At 37.2% G+C, this 19,681-nt stretch overlaps 1 protein-coding gene across 1 annotated transcript in view; it reads left to right on the top strand.

Annotated features, from left to right (window-relative positions):
- The window catches only part of CNTNAP2 (contactin associated protein 2), a 1,944,007-nt gene that overhangs the window by 876,682 nt on the left and 1,047,644 nt on the right, over positions 1–19,681 (top strand). The window contains exons 7-8 of the mRNA XM_032304549.1: positions 2,564–2,707; positions 6,456–6,720. Coding sequence (XP_032160440.1) covers positions 2,564–2,707; positions 6,456–6,720 — 409 coding nt within the window. The remainder of the gene's footprint in view (positions 1–2,563; positions 2,708–6,455; positions 6,721–19,681) is intronic.

The following is a 19,681-nucleotide window of genomic DNA, read 5'->3' as shown; positions in this document are numbered from 1 at the left end:
GGAGGATTGTAGAGAATCAATTGCGTGGCTCAGACTGGAACAAAAGTCCTGGGTTTGAGTCCCTCTTTGCTCCTCACTGGTTGTGTGACAGTGGACACATTATAGTCCCCTTTTGGAAAATTAATGTAATAGCACATTTGTCATAGCATTATTATACGAGGAGGCGATAGGAAGGAATAGAAATGACCATATGTATGAAGTTATGATTAATTAGACCGCATGTAACAGATGCTCCTTTATTCTCCGCCATATAAAAGGTGGTTGTAGGCGGGGAGCCCTCGGCTCAAATGGCAGCGTCATGGTCTTTAAGACCCCAGTCTCCTTTTACCTTGCTGCGCTCCAGTCCCATCGCACATCACTCCCCAGATGGCTGTGCCCATTCCGTCCTGCATTCCAGTGGGAAGGAAGAGTAAAGAAGGTTGCGCTCCCTTCCCCTTTTAATTATAGTTTTTGGAGTCACACAGTCTTACTACTTTAATCTTGCAAGACCAAAACTGGATTCAGAGGTTGGTAAATGTGGTATCCTGGCTGCAGTGTGCACAGCTGAAAAGCATTCTTATTTTCCTAAAGAAGGTAGGGAAAAAGGACATTGAGAAATATCTAGCCATCTTGGCCACATTTTGTAAACTCTCGATAGCTAACAAAATAGTCAACGTGATTATTTCATTAAACTCAAGGCTGTTATTGAATGATAATATCATTAATAAGCCAGTTGTATGAGTTATATGAGTTTCTGGTGAGTAACAATTGCAACAATTTTTTTTCTTTCTGAATAATTATAACTTCAGGAAATATTTTGTGGCCCAGATATTTCATTTTACTGATGAAAATACATAATCAGGAGAAGCGGCAACCTATTTTCCTAGGATTAGCTACGTTAGGAATTGGGATTTGAACCCACAGCTCTTAGTTGTCAGGAATTCTGGTAAACCGAGCCTGTGTTGCTTCACTAGGGCACCTCTGACAGTAATGGAGGACTTGTGCTGAGGGTTGCTCAAAGCAGGGAAACATAGGAGTGTTTTTAATCATCATCCCGACAGCACATGGAGAAAGAATGAGACAGCATGTTTAAACTGGTATTTAGCAATAATGTTTAAAATTTGATGCTGCATGTTGTTAAGCATCGATTTTTATTACCATCAACTGGGAAAGAATTGGTAACATGAACTGTAGGCAGGAAATAAAGCACTCCACATAATTATAAATTATCAGTAATTCTACCTTTGGTATTATGTATACTTATTTAGTACCAAATAAGTTCATTTTAGTGCCCCTTGAAAATATTTTCCTAATAATTCTACTATTTTAGATTATTGTATGATTTTCCTTTTGTCATTTCTTAATTCTTTTTTATATATTTATTTTCAGTTTTCTCTTCTTTCATATATAAGCTCTATGGCAAGTAATACATATTCAACTAACCATTATTAACAAATTTTAAGTGAGGTCTTTTATTATTTTATATTCTCATAAACTATCATTAATTTGTGCTTTTTTCTATAAAAACTTAGCATCTAAAATGCCATGACACTAAATAAAAGAACATAATTTGCTAATGGCCTCCTAGAACACAAAGATCTGTGCCTGTGTTTCAAATATGAAGTCTTGACATTCAAAAATGTGTTAACCATTGCTTTCGTTTTCAAAGTTTTATAGGAAAAGTTGATAATGGTAACATTGAATAATAATTAAAAGAGAAATAACATCTGGTTTATATATCTTGGTATTGCAGCTCTGGTTAGCATTTAGATTTATTTACCACTATTTCACTATTAGCAGTAAATGTCATGATGGCAATACGTATATTAAATATAATTTTGTATTATAGGAAATTGACACTATGGCACTGTAATTTGGCCAGAGATGTAAGGAAAAAGACATCCTCTCTGTTTATAGGTGATAGTAGACAGAGAATCACAGTAAAGAGCATCCACCGTATTCTGTAGGATTCAGAAGACCTATGATATCTCTAAGCCTGTAGTGCTCAAATAAAAGCCCCCATCTCCTAATATGTTCTTAAACAATGTAGTAATGAGACTTTTTGAACTATTTTCTATATTAAAAATTAGTCTAGTGACTATTTGACTTTAATGGTCATTTAGATTAAAATAAGTCTACAGAGTATAGGGTTTATCATTGTATTACATTAGTACTGGTTTATCTCATGATGACTAGAAGCACTTATTAGTAGTATGTCTTTGATATTCATAAAAACGTGTTTTTGGTATTATGCAATAAAAGAAGGCTGCTAAACAAAATCTTTTAAAACGTTTCAGGAAAATTTATGAAATGCTTTTGAGTGGCTACAAAAGATTATTGCTATTTTCTTGTTAATAGTCTGATTTACAGAATTAATAATACTGTTGTATACTTCTGTAACAGCATAATTAATATGCAACAGATTCTGGAGGCAGAAAAAATTGTCTGTATATTCTGGGAGAGATATACAGACGTTGGTTGTATAACTGACCTTGGTTGTATTAATAGTTTTGTCTAATTTATTGTGAATATTTTTTTAAGTTGAATACAGTGTGAATATTTACATTTTTCTCTTTTCTCAAAGATAACCTTTGGAGGCATACCTTTCTCTGGGAAGCCAAGTTCCAGCAGTAGAAAGAACTTCAAAGGCTGCATGGAAAGCATTAATTACAATGGTATCAACATAACTGATCTCGCGAGAAGGAAGAAACTAGAGCCCTCAAATGTGGTAAGATTGTTCACTCCAAAATAGTGGTTCATAGAAAAATCAAAGAAATTTTGTTTTTTTCTGGAGTGTTGAACAACAACAATCTCGTCATACCATTTGCCATCATGCTTATGTTGGGCTCACAGTGTAAAACTAACTTTAGAATAACCTAAAAAAGTAGATAGTGGATATACTCTGAAAGTAAATAATGATTTTTGAGTTAAATTAGCTTACAGTAGATGGTAAGTTTTACTTAGATGGGGCACAGGGTTTTGACCCAGTGTTTCTGGATTCCCCATATCTGAGGGACATGGCTCAGGCATTCCTCGGTGTCTGTTTTGTCCCTGAAGTTCAGCCTGTAAATTGGCAGCATCATGTTTCCAGATGTCTTATCATATATGATATGGGAATCCACCTCCACTTCTTGTTTGTCATTTAATTCTATATTTTAAAATTGTTATATCCAGGAACTTTACCATATTCATTTCTTTGTTCCCAAAGATAACTCATCCAGATAAATACAGTTTTTGTGAAAGCCCAATACATACTAAGTATAGGCAGTTGAATAAGAATTGACTACCATTGGATAGTGAAAGCCGTGGCGTAGTCTTAATAGTGATCTTCTTCTAGCTCTGCTGTGAGTCATTCCTAGGTTTAACTATTTCAAACAGGAGAGCAAAAATTGAAGAACACTCTAGCATACCTGCCTCCCTTTGACACTTCTTAGGATCACTGAAAGATAACAGCTGAGAAGTTCAGTATGTGTTCCCCATGGATCTCCAGGAACAGGAATTAACTTCAACCTACAAGTGTTGTTTTGGGGAGAGTTTGGGATTCCAGAGACCCACATTTGAGAGCCACTGGCAGTAGATAACGTTAGGAGTGCTTGCATTGTATTCCCAAAGAGCTCTGATGGTCTGTTGCCCCACGTATGAGCCTAGGGTTTTCACAAAATGATTGGATAAATAGAAATCCCTTCATGAATGAACAGGAGTTCAGGCTGGGTATGAAAATTAGTAGGCATAAAATAATAATTTAACATGAAATTTTTGTTTAATTATTTTTCTTCAAAATAATAAATTTGTACTGAATAAAATGTTCAACTTTGAAATTATCTCATAAAATATATTGGCTAAAGAGAAAAATAGTAATAGTTCCATTTATAGGCAGCAGGCATTGTGCCAGGAATACTACTTTTATGACAATCTGAGAACAGTACTACAAAGTGAGTAGAGATGCTATACACATTTTGTAGATGGAAAAAAAAACAAACCTGAGATTTTGCCTGGAAAAATAACTTTCCAAGATGATTGAATGTGAGTGGGTCCACAGTGTATGACCCCCGAGGTCATGGACTCCTTACATACTATGTTATTTCTTACCTAGAACAGTATTAATACATACCCTCTTTTAAGCTTTGGCTAAAACGGCACCAGGTCTTTTTGTTTTCTCAGAAATCATTGCTTAATATAAAAAGGTATAGAATCCAAATCATCAGAATACTTTCTCTATTTTTTTGCACCTTTAAGAAGAGATAAAATATTATTTCTGCCCAAACCTCCCAGTTGGTCCTGAGATGCACTCATTAGGTACCTGAATTATAAAAAATTTTACTATGGAGGCTCAATCCTAGAGCAACTTTAACTGCAAAATATATTGTGGTTGTAAGTGCTATTTTAGCTTGAGTAACAAAGATATTTAGTAAAGCATAAATTATCTATATCATATTTGTTGAAATAGAATGAGCAGACTTAGAATAAACTTTTAAACAAAAATATATGTACATATTAACATTTTAGACAGACTAGAGAAAAGTGGGACATTTTGTAAGCACCTGTACAAGGACAAATATTTATGAAGGAAATTTGCTTTAAAAGATCTGCATTAAAAGATGTCAGGTGGCTGGGGCACCTGGGTGGCTCACTGGGTTAAAGCCTCTGCCTTCGGCTCAGGTCATGATCTCAAGGTCCTGGGATGGAGGCCCGCATCGGGGTCTCTGCTCTGCAGGGAGCCTGCTTCTTCCCTCTCTCTGTGCCTGCCTCTCTGCCTACTTGTGATCTCTCTCTCTATCAAATAAATAATTAAAATATTTTTGAAAAATGTCAGGTGGTTGTATTTCAGTGAAAGTGATTCAACAGTCATCTTGCACTCATCTCCATGCACGCACCCATTCCCAAATATTTGTCCACAGTCTCTTGGACAGCTACTTGGGTGTAATCTGCAACCAGCATCCAGAGGCAGGAAGAGACAGAAGAAAGAGACCTACCACCCCCACATTGGTAGGTGGCAAGTTTAATAAGCAAGGGAACTTCTAGGCTTGTCCTAGGAAGCCACAAGATGAGTACATCTCTGCACTTGCTTGCCACGTCTTAAAAGTTTACGTAGAGGTCCTAACTGGATTCAGTTATGAATACAGAAGGCTATCACCAGTTCAGTACCAGGTCACATAGCTTCAACACCACATCTCCAGCTCAAGCCTGTATCTTGGTGTGGGGAACAGCATTTCGAGTACAGCAGAGGAATCTCCAGTTGTCTGAGTCCTGCCCATGGGTTAACTGGCAGTCAAAGTCTTCTTGATGACCCCTGCCAATACCTCATTATACATTGAGTTCAGCACCTTTACCCAGAAAGGACATTTAATTTTGTTGGGAGACATTCCCTACAACATGGGTATGTGGTCAGTTATAACATCTTAATTATTAGGCAAAGGCAGTTCTTTTCATCAGTAAAAGTAAGTAGTTAAAAATAATTACCTGTGAAGCTACAATGCAAATTTAGTTTGAATATTAATTCAGAGGGACAGCCTGCCTTGGCTGTAATGGTTAATGTTCTGAAATGGAAGAAAGATTTAAACCTAGATATCTTGTGGTGTCTAAACCTAGATAAACCTAGATATCTTGTGGTGTCGTGTTGTTGTGAATAAGTAATTGAAGGACCAGATGAAAATGTGAACAAATTGTCTTGCTCAGAATACTACGGTGGGTTAAAAGAAGTCAGAAGCAAACGTAGATTTCCAGACCTTTAAAAGGAAGGTACTAACGCACTGGAATACAACATTTAGTGTGTCTGAATGGAAAATCAAAATATTTTGGAACAGAGTAGAAAGAGAGTAAGAAGAAAGGAATAGGCTTCAGTTATCACAAGTTTGTTTTCATTTTGTACATTCATACTACTGTTTTCAGAGGCATGAATTCATTATAGTGCATGCACACTTCAGGGGAATTTAATATAACAATAATCTGAAATAATCACAATTATGCTGATGGTACCCAGTTAATATTAATTCATATGTATTAGGTATGGGGATAAAAACCAAGAATATTTATCCCATATTATCAATTAATACATAACAACCAAATGACCATAGTTCCTCGTGAGACTAGTAATATATGAATGAACACTGAATGCAGGCCATCCAGGAGATGATGGTGGCATCTCCTTCTTGGCCGAGGCATTGTCAGCTTTCTGCCTTCTTTAGAAAGTCCAGAGGTTCACACTCACGCCCACCACACAGGGACACACCCCATCCCATCAGTCTGTCAGTCTGTTGATTCCATGGTAGATGGTTCTTGTTAACTCCTCGTCTTGACAGCCGGCTGCTGCGCCGTTAGACACACCGTCCGAGCAGAGTGCTGCCGGCCTGTCTGGGTGCCCAACCTAATCATGGCACTGCGTTTGTGCGTTGGGCGCAAGCTCAGGCTCTGCACTGACATCTGTAGCTTTTAGCTTTGTTTGCATTTGTCTTAAAGCACGCTCTTTTGTTTTCCAGGGAAATTTGAGTTTCTCGTGTGTGGAGCCCTACACAGTGCCTGTCTTTTTCAATGCTACCAGTTACCTGGAAGTGCCAGGACGGCCGAACCAGGACCTGTTTTCAGTCAGTTTCCAGTTCAGGACTTGGAACCCAAATGGTCTCCTGCTTTTCAGTCAGTTTGCAGATAATTTGGGCAATGTGGAGATTGACCTCACGGAAAGCAAAGTTGGTGTTCACATCAATGTCACGCAGACGAAGATGAGCCAAATAGACATCTCCTCAGGTTAGTGCAGTCGGTTTGCTGTTTGCTTCGGAAACTGCTGTTAGGATTCCCACAGCTAACATTGCTTTTGTTTTGTTGGTGTTGCGTCCTCGAGGTTGTTTGGATTCAGACTTGGTGTGAGATTCTTACTTGCCTGCCCGGAGTATTGATTGAATAAGAGAATCTTGAAAACTGGCTCAGAGGGTGAGGGGTGGGCGAGGAAGGAAGTTGGTTGAGACTGTCTCAGAGCACCAAGATCTTCTCTTGCTGAGACATGCTAGTTCACATTAATAGGGCCATGCCCATTATTCTAGGGGAATATTTTATGTTTACAAAGAATGTCTATTTTACTGACATAAGAGTATCTGGTACTGTTTGACTTTATGGACATTCGAATACCTTTTACTATTAGTAGCAAGTATAAATTAATTTAATTATGACTTTAAAGGTATACGCAACTGCTTGAATCAAAACCTCAAAGTGATTTCTAAATTTATGTAGATTTTTGGGAAAAACAACAACAAGAGGTAAGTACAAAGAGGAATGAAAAGATGTATGGATCAACTGAGGGAAGACTGTCTGGGTTTGACAGGGTAATTTTTAAAATTGACTTCACAGCAATATAATAAACTGAGGCTTGGGTAATACTGTTGTTAATTGAACAAACGTAGCAACTTTGGGATATTCTTTGATTAATATGATACAAAGAAAGCTGGGATAGCAAAATGAGATGTTGCAGACAAAAAGTAGTCATGACAGGGGACTCTTAAAGACTAAAAGTTTTCATCAAATGTCCTTAGATGTTCCTTGCAGTAGATGTTTTTATTTTGTGAAGAACTACTTAGAAGATAGAGAAAATTGACATTAACTGAGCAGCTTGTACAAATGTACCAAATACTGAGAGAGGAAGTTCATAATAAAAAAATTCTCAATTGCATGGCTGCTTACTCTGATGTCGAAATATTCCATGTTCACTTGGGTCACCATTAGAAACTCGATACGGTTTCTAACACGTTACACTGTCTGTGTCCATGCCATTTCCCTGTAGGCTGTCAGCTCTTTGAGGGCATAGGCTGTGTCTAGCATATGGAAGAGCACCTGTACAGTAGAGGTGCTCTGGGAAGGTTTGTGGAGTTAACACTGTGGCCCTTTAATCTGGTGTTCACTAACAGAATGTTTCCTGCTGAAGGATATGTGTTCTTTCATGAAATAGACTTTATGTTTCTTTAGGGCATGGTTGTATAGACTGTTACTGAGAAGGATTTAAGAAAGATATAGGGACCATGATATCAGAGGTGTGTCTGAATTATTGAACTCAAAAGCCATTGTGTACCTAGAGATTTGCTTTTTCTGTTTTTGCTTTGTTAGTTTTGCTTTCCCCTGAATGTTTGGAGTCAAAATGATTGATCAACCATATTTTATCACTGCTTCCCATATAAACTCACCTGGGGAGATTTAGAGCAGATAGAAAATATCTGGAGAGAGCAGAAAAACACATAAAACAAATACACATACAAATATTTACCACAGTTGAAAAACATCCCATTAGATTTTATTATGATTAATGATTCTTTTCTAATGACTAAAAACATAAAAATATAAGTATGAAGGTCTCCCTCCCTTTTGACTTTCTCTGAACAAACCCAAATTTCTGGTGGTTTTCCATGTAACAGGAACCATTATAATGGAAATAATAGGACCATAAATATTGATCAATAAACATTTCCTAATTTAATCTGGTCTAATTTAAGACTCTAAGATACTTTCATCTAATTTAAGCTATGTTTATGAAAAACTAAAAGGAAGAAAGAAGAAAGGAATCTAATATGCAATTACTAATTTACCTTAACAAATTTGCTTAAGTATGAGAAAACTGGACTTGAGAAATTTTTGTTAATTTAGCTAAGAATCTGTGCAAATTAAGGGAAACTGATAGGAAATCTCAACATGTCGGTAACCTTGGTCTTACATATTTTAATGAAAATACCTTACTGTTCCAAATATTTATTTTTCCTATACACAGAGTGGAAACCATGATCTTAACAGTTATCATTGCTCAAGTGTCAGAAAGATTTATAAGTAAATATAGATGCACATACATTTTTAAAAGTTATATCTTATATTCATTTATACTGTGTTTATTAAAAAATAAAGGAAAGAAAGAACAAAAGAATCCGATATATGACTACATTCATTCATCCATCCTGTAAATATAAATGGAGTCCATAGAAGGCAGTTTTCATCTGTATTTAAAGGTACTTTACCAAATTCAATTAAATATATGAGTAACTTAGTGTAAGTAGCAATACTGAGAAAATAATTTAGAAAGCTAAGTTAACTGAGGGCACTAATATGTTTGCTTTAACAAAGGGAAATAGTTCTGTATTATGTCTACCTTATTCTTAGCAGCAGCATAAACACTGAAGTCTGTCAGTCCCTTTTTACTTTATTTTTAAAATAGCTTGGTTGTAAAAATGTAGAAGATACACAAAATTTAGAAGAGGAAAGCAGCCACTGCTAGCATTTCCATGTACAATGTACTCATGTACACGTAAACACTGTTCAGTCGTGTATCGAGAAGTTGTTACAGAGACACTCAGGTAGTGCCTGTCAGTACATACTTGTAACTTGGTTTTATTTTTAGTGAGTAAGTTCTGTGGTCCGAGATGAAGCTAATTTAAGTGGTTCAAAAGGCTTTTTATTCTGTCTTGAACAACATTGTTCTTTGATGATAAAGTCAAACTAAAGCCTATAAGTTAGTATTCAATATATTTTTCACCCTCCTTGTATTTTTCCCCTCTGTGTTGTGATTGATTTCAGGTCTCCTTAGTTTTGACAGTAGACTCAGCTTGTAAAATTCAGTCAAACTCTGAGTAACCTTGACTTTGCAGAGTGGGTTATCTTTCTGTGAAAATATTTTCCAAGTCACAATAATCAACTTTTATAAAACATCTCATTATATTTATTTCTATTTAGAATGATACTTAGATTTATGCTTTTCCTTTGGCTTTAAGTAAGTAGTAACGGGGAAGAAAAGTACTAAAAAGGGTCGGATGGATAACGTGTTCGTTCAACATACTGTTTAACATTCAGATCAGAACCCTGGAGAAGGCGCCCTAGAACTGTCTTTTAAAAATTATTTGGGGTTTTTAAAATTTGTTTTTCCAGCTTTTTTGGGGTAGGATTAACAAATTCAAATTACATATATTTACACGTTGTACAGATTGTATAATTTGATTTTTTTAATGTGTATGTAATACATTGTGAAATAATTACCACGGTCAAGTTAATTAACACTTTTTGTGTATATGTGTGTGTATATGTGTGTGTTTGTGTGCAATACACAGTGAGAACACTTAAGATCTATTCTCTTAGCAAATTTCAAGTATACAGTGCAGTATTATTATTATTATTAAAGATTTTATTTATTTATTTGACAGAGATCACAAGTAGGCAGAGAGGCAGGAGTGGGGGGCAGGTTCACCGCCGAGCAGAAAATCTGATGTGGGGCTCGATCCCAGAACACTGGGATCATGACCTGAGCAGAACGCAGAGGCTTTGATCCACTGAGCCACCCAGGCGCCCCTACAGTGCAGTATTATTAAGTATAATCACCATTGCTATGCATTAGATTCCCTGGAACTTGTTCCTCTCGTAACTGAAAGTTTGTACCTTTTAAGCAACCTTTTCCCATGTCTCCCACCCTCCAGCCTTTGGCAACGATCATTCTAATCTTTGGTTCTATGAATTTTCCTTTTTTCAGATTTTGCATAAAAGTGAGATCATACAGTATTTGCCTTTGTGTATCTGGCTTATATCATTTAGCATAAGATCTCCCAGATTCAAATGATTTTGATCAAAACACAGAAAACATAAGAAAACATTTTAAATTGCACTCAATACCTACTGAAACTCAGTTTGCTGCTTTAGATGCACTCTTACTGTTTTTGTGGGGTTTTTTCTCTCTTTTTTTTCATTAAATTTTTCATGACCCATCAACTGATTTAATGACCTAAAAACAAGTTGTGACCCATGGTTTAGAAAACATTGACCTACAGATCTGTCTTCTCATTTGAAGAGTTGGAATTTTTTAAAGTTCTAGTTGCTTGGAGGTATATTTACACTGTCAGTTCATTTTGGAAAACTAAATGTAGCTTCCAGGAACAATATAACAGTATTATAATGGTAGTAAAAAAGTATGTTTGATGTATATTTAAAAAAAAAAAAAACGTACCTACCATTTAAAATAAGGTTTTTACTGCAAAATTCCTAAATTTTATGCTATTAAATTATATACAGGTGTTTACAATAATACTCTAATGTTGTGGTCTACTCATATTAATAAGGTCATAAAATGTGACTCAGAATTTATATAGTGGAAGGGAAGTGATTTCTATTAATTATTTTTCTTACCTATTGGGAAAAAAATCAGTTTCTATCCACATAAACAAAGCCTTTTAGAAAAGGCATTCAGAAAATGCACTGCTTCTAAATCAGCTGTTTTCTAGCTGAAGTATTAGAACCTTGTTTGTTTATATAGATGCTGCTTCAGTTTTAGAATGACTTTCAGCATCTGCACTGCCTCAGAAACCTGTATTCAGTAAAGATCATCTTTGTTTGTATTTCTGTCTCTACAGAAAATCTTTGTAAGGCCTTGTTTTATTTTTGTTTTATTACAGTGTCCTTTGTATATCTTTTGAGTTGCATTTGGGTGGGTTAAGGGAAGATGTCTTAGTCTAATCGGGCTCCTGTACCAAAATAGATTGGATGGTTTAAGCAACGGACATTTATTCCTCAGAGTTCTGGAAGGTAGAAACCTGCCATCAGGGTGCTGACGTAGTTGAATTCCACCCTGACATAGTTGAATTCTGCTAAAGAAGGCCGTCTTCCAAGTCACAGACTACTATTTTCATTAGCTGTCTTCCAAGTCACAGACTACTATTTTCATTAGCTGTCTTTGGGGCTAGAGAGCTCTGTGGGGTCTCTTTCTGTAACAACACTAACCCATTCATGAGGCCTCCAATTCATGACCCAAGCACCTTCCACAGGCCTCACCTGCTAATTCCATCACCCTGAGCATTAGAATTTCAACATATGAGTTTGGGCGGGGGTGGGGCGGGATGCAAACATTCAGAACATAACAGAAGGAGTAGACATTTTCTTGGCTTCTGGTATAGCTGGGGAACTGGGTGGTAAATACTGGCATGTTTCCAGTTCATTGTTGGCAAATGCATTTCCCTGGAACTGCTCCTGGCACAATCTATCCTAAGCAATTAGAGTATCTCTTCTCTTGATTTTATGAACATTTGAAAATGTAGTTAGTACATTAATTCTGGAAAGAATTAATTCATACCAATTTTGAAAGTTCCGTGATAAGTTGCATCATGAGGTTGGTTTCTTTTTCATCACATAAGAAAAAAAATGTTTAGTTTGCAGTACTGTTTTTTGTGTTCTGCTTATTGAGATATGATTTTCAGCTCTCTGATTTCAAACTGCAGATATTATTTCAGGATTTCTTCAAATGAATTTTTACAACTCAGTGCACCTGGGTGGCTCAGTCAGTTTGGGTTCTGCCTTCAGCTCAGGTCATGATCCCAGGGTCCTCGGATAGAGCCTTGCATCAAGCTCCTTGCTGGGCGGGGAGCCTGCTTCTCCTTTTCCCTCTGCCACTCCTCCCGCTTGTGCTCACTCTCGCTCTCGTGCTCTCTCGGTCAAATAAATAAAACCTTTAAAAAAGAAAAGGGATTTTTACAACCTATAAATTAAATAATGTTTATCTAGGCATACTTCACATACTTCAAGTGATTTACTTTTTACAATGCAAAATGATTGGAGACCTATTTAGTAGTGTATATTATAGTCCTTAATTCAAATTAAAACCATAATTAATGGAAGTCTTAAAAAATATCATTCACCTTGAGTATTAAATTTGTATCATTCTGATTCTAAAGAAATAAAGAAGCACACAGAGATATTTATCACAACGTACATAAAATAATAAAAGTAATAGAAAACAAACTAGGTGTTTTAAATGAAGAGATGCCTTTAAAAGCTGTATTGTCAAATGGAGCACTATTATGTCATTAGAAATCATGTTTCTCAAATAAAATTTAATACGATTGGAAATATAATATAGTGAATTAATATGTTAATGAAATTTGTATTGAATATGATCCCAATATTATTATTAGAAATATATAGATAGCTAAAAAGCAGTTCAGAATGGAAAAAAAAATCTGAATAATACTAATTATCTCTAATTGGTGGGTGATTGTTCCCATTACTAACATTTTTTCATTACTAACATCTTAATACATTTTCCATAATACCCAGATTTTCTACAATAAATATCAATTACTGTTAAAACAAAACAAAACAAAAAAGGTGTACTATAAAATAATTGAGGATAAAATGATATTTCAAAAAGTATAATGGTTAACCACATTATGAATGGAAATTACATAGACAAAGTTATATCGATTCAAAAATTCTAGTTTCTCTACTTAATTAGAAGCAGATAGTCGATTTTTTAAAAGTTTGTCCTCAAACAGTGAGCTCCAATTTAATTCCCTTAATGGCATTTACGTAACAAATGGAGCCTGATGTGAAAGACAGTATGGCTCTGGATTCTGAGAAAGCTTGGAGCCTGGGGAGGGCTGATTCCTAGAGCTCCCTGCTCACTTTGATTCCGAATCTAGATTTGTGCCTGGCCCGCACACCTCCTCTGGTTAAGTAAAAGACAAAAGTGGGAAAGATGTAGGTCTATAGACACAGATCTATAGATTAAATATAGATAACCTTGGACAAATCTACAACACCATTTGCTGATATTTTTCTCCCCAATTCACAAACAGACTGGCTGTGAGAGCCACATGGTACCAAGTGAAAAGCATTTGAGTGAATGGTATGCTGCTCCCGGGTAGCTTCACCTAGCTGACTTTTTATTATATTTCAATTCCCAACGTGGCTGTACTATCATCCTGCAAGCTGAGTGGAAATCTACCTTTAATTATACTTCAGTGCATGCTGGTGCATTTTCACATCAATAGAAGCATTATATTCCGACATGAAAGCAGAAAGAGGCTGGGGGGGAAAGTTTTGTGGTATTAGGTATTGACTTATTCTTTAGGAAGCAAAGGGGACATTTTAATTTATAATCACACTCCAGGATACCATACCTACTCTAGTTTCTACAGTGTTTCTGGGCCTTTTAAAATATTCTGTGCCTTTTTCAGGGAAGATGAATAAAACATGATTGTGTGTATGTGTGTATAATAATTTTTAAGAATTGCAAGGAGAGGATAAAATCTAGTAAGCTTAGGTGGATAAAATGGAGGTAAAAACTCCCAATAGGGACCAGGTCATGTTTTAAAAGCTTCAATTTATTGTACAAATAAACTAATCAAAGGGGGAAAAATCAGATATTACTTCTACAGACTATAAGAATAAAAATGAATTATACAAGACCAGCAGAGAACAGAGCTCTGGAACCCCAAACTTTATATATGGATATATTTGAAGATGTTTCCAAAACAAGAGAAGAGAGGGCACAGGAGCAAACTGGCTTTGCCGAAGGCCCCTTTTCTTTGCCTTTCATAAAAGTTTTGAGGACTGAAACTTCTCTGATGGATGAGTAATTGGTGAATTTAACCAATATAGATTTATGTAGTAAAGAGATAATAAATCTGCTGATATTAGGCCAGGGTTCTCCACAGAATCAGTACTGATAGGATGTATGAAGAGAGAAAGATTGATGAGAAGGAATGGACTCACGCCGTTACAGAGGCTCGGGGGGTCCCAAGATCTGTAGCCGTAAGCTGGAGACGCAGGTGAGCCTGTGGTGTAGTTGCATCACCTGTCTCAAAGCCCGAGAACACAGGAGAGCGTGCGGTCTAGGATCCAGTCTGAAAGCCGGTTCAAGACTCAAGCTCATAGGTTCAAGACTGAAGAGCTGATGTTTCAGTTCTGTCTGAAGACCGGAGAGGACCAGTGTCCTGGCTTAAAGAGAGTCAGCTGGAGGGGGGGATTCTTTCTCATTCCACCTTTTCCTTCTGTTCAGGCCTTCATTAGATAGGCTGAGGCTGACCCACATGGAGGGAATCGGCTTTCCTCAGTCTCTGGATTCGAATGTTAATCTTACCCAGAAACACCTTCACAGACATATCCAGAATAATGTTTAACTACGCATCAGGACACCCTGTGGCTCAGTGAGGTTGACGCATAAAACGAACCATCACATCAAATTTAGATATTTTAGGTATTTTTCCACTGAGTATCTAATTCTGTTTTAAATAGTTAAAATAGTTTTGGCATGGAGTAATTGGAGATCGGTTGCTTTCAGAATCAGAAAGGACACCAGATAAAATCATCGGATTGAAACCTCCCCTCCAGTCCCCCTCCCTCATGAAGATGCTTACCTGGGATCATTAACCAGAGACTTGAGACTGTGAGATAGTACCACTGTCAATTATTTATCTATGTTTGTTTTTTTCATGACTTCTAAGCAATTTGAGCCATTCCATCTGTGAACAATATAGGCTTTTGAGTTAGCTGGTGCTTTGTTATAATTAGTTGTAGAAATGAGCCTTTTGGAAAAAGTGATCCCACAGGTTCTGGGAGAGCTACATAGGACCTCTCTCTCTCTCTTTTTTTTTTTTTTCCTCACCATAGCATGTTCCTCCCCAGTGTCCCTCCCCCAGCCACCCCCTCCCTCCCACCCCCCCGCCCCCAGCAACCCTCAGTTTGTTTCCTGAGATTAAGAGTCTCTTATGGTTTGTCTCCCTCTCTGGTTTCATCTTGTTTCATTTTCCCCTCTCTTCCTCTATGATTCTCTGTCTTGTTTCTCAAATTCCTCATATCAGCGAGATCATATAATTGTCTTTCTTTCATTGACTTATTTCACTTAGCATAATACCCTCTAGTTCCATCCATGTCATTGCAAATGGCAAAATTTTGTGGTTTTTTAATTTTTTTTTATTTTTTTAAAAGATTTTATTTATTTATTTATTTGACACACAGAGAGAGGAATCACAAACAGGCAGAGAGGCAGGCAGAGAGGGGGGTGGGAAGCAGGCTCCCTGCTGAGCAGAGAGCTGGATGCGGGACTCAATTCCAGGACCCTGAGATCATGACATGAGCCAAAGGCAGAGGCTTAACCCACTGAGCTGCCCAGGCGCCCAAATTTTGTGTTTTTTTGATGGCTGCAGAGTATTCCATTGTATATATATACCACATCTTTTTTATCCATTCATCTGTTATTTCCATAGTTTGGCTATTGTAGACATTGCTGCTATAAACATTCAGGTGCATGTGTCCCTTTGGATCACTACATTTTTATCCTGAGGGTAAATACCTGGTAGTGAGATTGCTTGGTTGTAAGGTAGGACATGGGACTTCTTAAATTGACTTGAGATCAGCCTGAACAATGGTTCCCTTGGTGCCACTCAGAAAGTATTTGTGAGGGTAAATACCTGGTAGTGAGATTGCTTGGTTGTAAGGTAGGACATGGGACTTCTTAAATTGACTTGAGATCAGCCTGAAGAATGGTTCCCTTGGTGCCACTCAGAAAGTATTTGCTTTTGATAATATTGTATCAGAAAATAATTGTGGGGACCAAACTGTAATCATTATTCAATTTTATGATGTGTTTTATTCTGACACATTTCCCTTGAGGCCTGTGTAACCCCAGCACAGACCCTACTTTGGATCACTGAGCCTTCTTACTTTCCAGCCACTACTTGTTTCCTCTTACTCTTTACGATCTACTCTTGACAAGTACAGCCATGCACAGATCTCCGCTTTAGCACTTGTTAACCTCTGATAGTTTCTGAAAGATGCTCATAACCTGCCTTGTATGTCCAGGCAGTCTTTCTTCTAGTACCGGTAGTCTTCCTGGGATCCTTCCAGAGACTGGATCCCTGTTACTAAACCACTGTCCAGAGGCTAGGATCTTGCTATCCCTGGACATTTCACCCCCTCAATCCCCCCGACAGTTCCCTGCCTAGATGTTGGGACACTGCTCACTCTGATTTCTGAGCAATCTTCCCCCTCCCCTCATTCCGGTTTTCTGCTGTTTTTTTTTCTTTAACCCTGACATTGCTGACTTGAGACTAAGCCATGACCTACTACTTCTTTGTCTACAAGTATTTTCTACCCCTTTGGGCAGAAGTTTTAATCTCCCAACCTGAAATGTGCAGATCTGTCCCAAATTTCAGCTTTCTTCTCTCTTCTCTGTCATCAAATTTCTATTGTTTTTTGGGATGCAGACATAACATACAGTTAATTGGGGGTAGGTAAGAACTACAGGCAGAGAAGTAATAAAGTGCACCCAATCTCCCAAGCTCTTAGCTCTGCCAGGGCAGAGATGGTCAGCAATACCATAGCCAAGATGCCAGTAGAGAGGAGCCTGCGCTTTTACTATTTACAGCGTTATAGGGGTCAGAGTCAGAAAAGTTGCCTTGTTAGGAAAGGGAGGCCCCCGGAGTCCAGTGGCTGATGTAAGTCTACTCGTCCTTTGTGCTGACTCAGATCTGCTGAAGTAGCGCTCTGCTAAGGAACTAAAGGTTGGAGGAAATGAGACCCCAGGGCCATCCAGAGAAGTCCCATCTGCTCCCAAGACTGTCGTTATAACTAACAGCTGTTGAATGCTTAAATCATGCCTATACGCCACTAAATCCTTTACACTGATTGTCTTGCTTAGGGTTCCAAAGACCTTGTGAATTGGGTACTGTTTTTTAACCTCCTTTCTTAATAATTTCTTTCAAGGATAAAATCATTCTTTTGGAACACAAAATCAAAATCTTGAGAAATATCAATTATTTTCTTCCATCTTTGTTTAGCATATGCTACGATTTAGCAAGTACCATCAGTTCTTTTGAAGTGCCCCATCCATCTATCCATCCATCCATCCATCCATCATCTTCTTATCCTAGTTCAAAAAATCATAGCTTGAGACCATAGTTGAGGGCATCTTCATAACCAAAAAGAATGTGTCTTTTCTATCATAGTTCTATGTGTATGGTATATACATAGTCAAAACCATGGACAATGGAACCACATTACCCACTGTCTAATACTGATTGAGGTCTTTCTCCGTTCCAGTCAGTGTTTAAACAGAGTTCATGTACTTAAATATAAGTCATTGAATTCAGGAACTCCTCCGGGTAGAGATCATCATTATCTGCATTGTATAAATGAAGAAGTTGAGGCAGAGACCTGCAGTAACTCACCCAGACTCCTCCAGCTCGTAGATAGCAGGTTCAGAAAGGAGTCCAGAGAAGTTGAGTCTAAAATCATTCTACATTCATTCTTGGTGGCTCTATGCTTTGCCCCTCACTTTCGTTCAACACGTCTTTCATTCACGCACGATCCAGTATAGTATATGACTCGTGTGATATATTTGTTGAATGTGGCACCTAACGCCGATGACATCCGTATCATGTCTCATTGAGATTCTCCTAGGAGCCTTTTAAATTTCCCTTATTGTTTCTTAATTTTCTCTCACATTACCCAAGTTTTTATTTCTAAAACACAAGGAAAATACTTTATTTCCCATATATAAAGGTAAGTCCTAATTTCTTAGCATGCCACAGAAGAGCATGGACAAACTGGGCCCCGCTGGAGGACTGGGTCTCATTTTTCACACTTTACACCATGTACTCCCGCTTTAAACTGTCTGCTGGGAATTCCCTCCTCTGTATGCCATTTTGGAAAAAATTCTGCTCATCCTTCAAGATTCACTTTAGTATCATTTATTATCAATTTAGTATCATTTGCTTTCTCAACCCCCAGGGAACAATCTGTCATCCTCTAGTATAGTACTTCATATCTGGAATAATATTTTCCTTGGTTCCATCTTAAATTACAGACTCCTCCACTGCCCTGTCTCTTGCATCTCTGTACCCCCCACACTCGCCTAACACTTGTCAGAGAGGAGACGATGAGTATTTCCATCTTTGACTTTTGTGGTGGATCTTCGCTTAGACAGAGGCAGTGTTTTTGCTCTTCTCTCTGCCTCCTCTCTTGAAAACTCCACTCCATACATTGCCTCCTTTAAAATCCATAAGTGACTGCTTCCAAAATGTCATATTCCCATTGAAAAGTCTTCCCTGAAGCCCTGAATTTTTAAGATTAAGTCTTATGTGTTCTTCACAAAAGTCCTGAACACTTATCTCATGATCTCAAATCCTTTTAAAATTTTAAATCAACCTTACTGTTGTCACTTGTTTGATACTGTTTATTATGTGGTTCAGACATTTGAGTACTCTGGTTGAAAATGCTTAAATTTCCTGAAGCTTTTTTGAGGACATTAATTCTCTTCTTTCTTCTGCCTGTCTACCACTGAATCTAGCACAATGTCTTACATGTGGGATGGTTTCAAATATCCGGTTGATTGATTTTTTTTCCCCTTAAAACTGATACCAAGGTGTTATGAGTTGTAAGTTTATAATTCTGTTGTCTTCATCAATTTCTATGAGCCAAATTCATTGTGAAATGAGAGTAGCAAATATCTCAGAGGAAATAATTGCTTAACTGTTGGAGGTTAATGTGTGTGAAATTGATCTGGACCTGAATTTTGATGTGATATTTTTATGGAAAGAAGAGTTGTTTTTTAAGGTATCAGAGCCTAGAGCTGTACTGGGTAAACTATTATATGAATAAAAGAAAAGCACATATACATTTGCTGAAAAATGTATTCTGAGGAGCATGACATGAAGTAAACCCTTGAAATTAGTCATATTCCCTTTGTATTTATTTTTTCACACAGAATATAGAAAAGAGATGTGCATGATTAAAATTAATTTAGCTTTCTTTTCTCCTTCAGGTTTGGGAATGCGTTTGACATAGTAACTCCAGGGGTAATAAGGGAATCAAAGTTGTTTGTACCTTTTACTTAAGGACCCTGATCTCCAGTTATTTCTACACTTGCTTAAAACAGACTTTCCAATTGTTGTAGGAGCCTAGTCTGACATACTCTGTCAAG

The sequence above is a fragment of the Mustela erminea genome, chromosome 11 (assembly GCF_009829155.1).
Source record: "Mustela erminea isolate mMusErm1 chromosome 11, mMusErm1.Pri, whole genome shotgun sequence".
NCBI lineage: Eukaryota > Metazoa > Chordata > Mammalia > Carnivora > Mustelidae > Mustela > Mustela erminea.
Note: the sequence above shows the minus strand (reverse complement) of the source record. Positions and strands in the feature narration are given on the sequence as shown.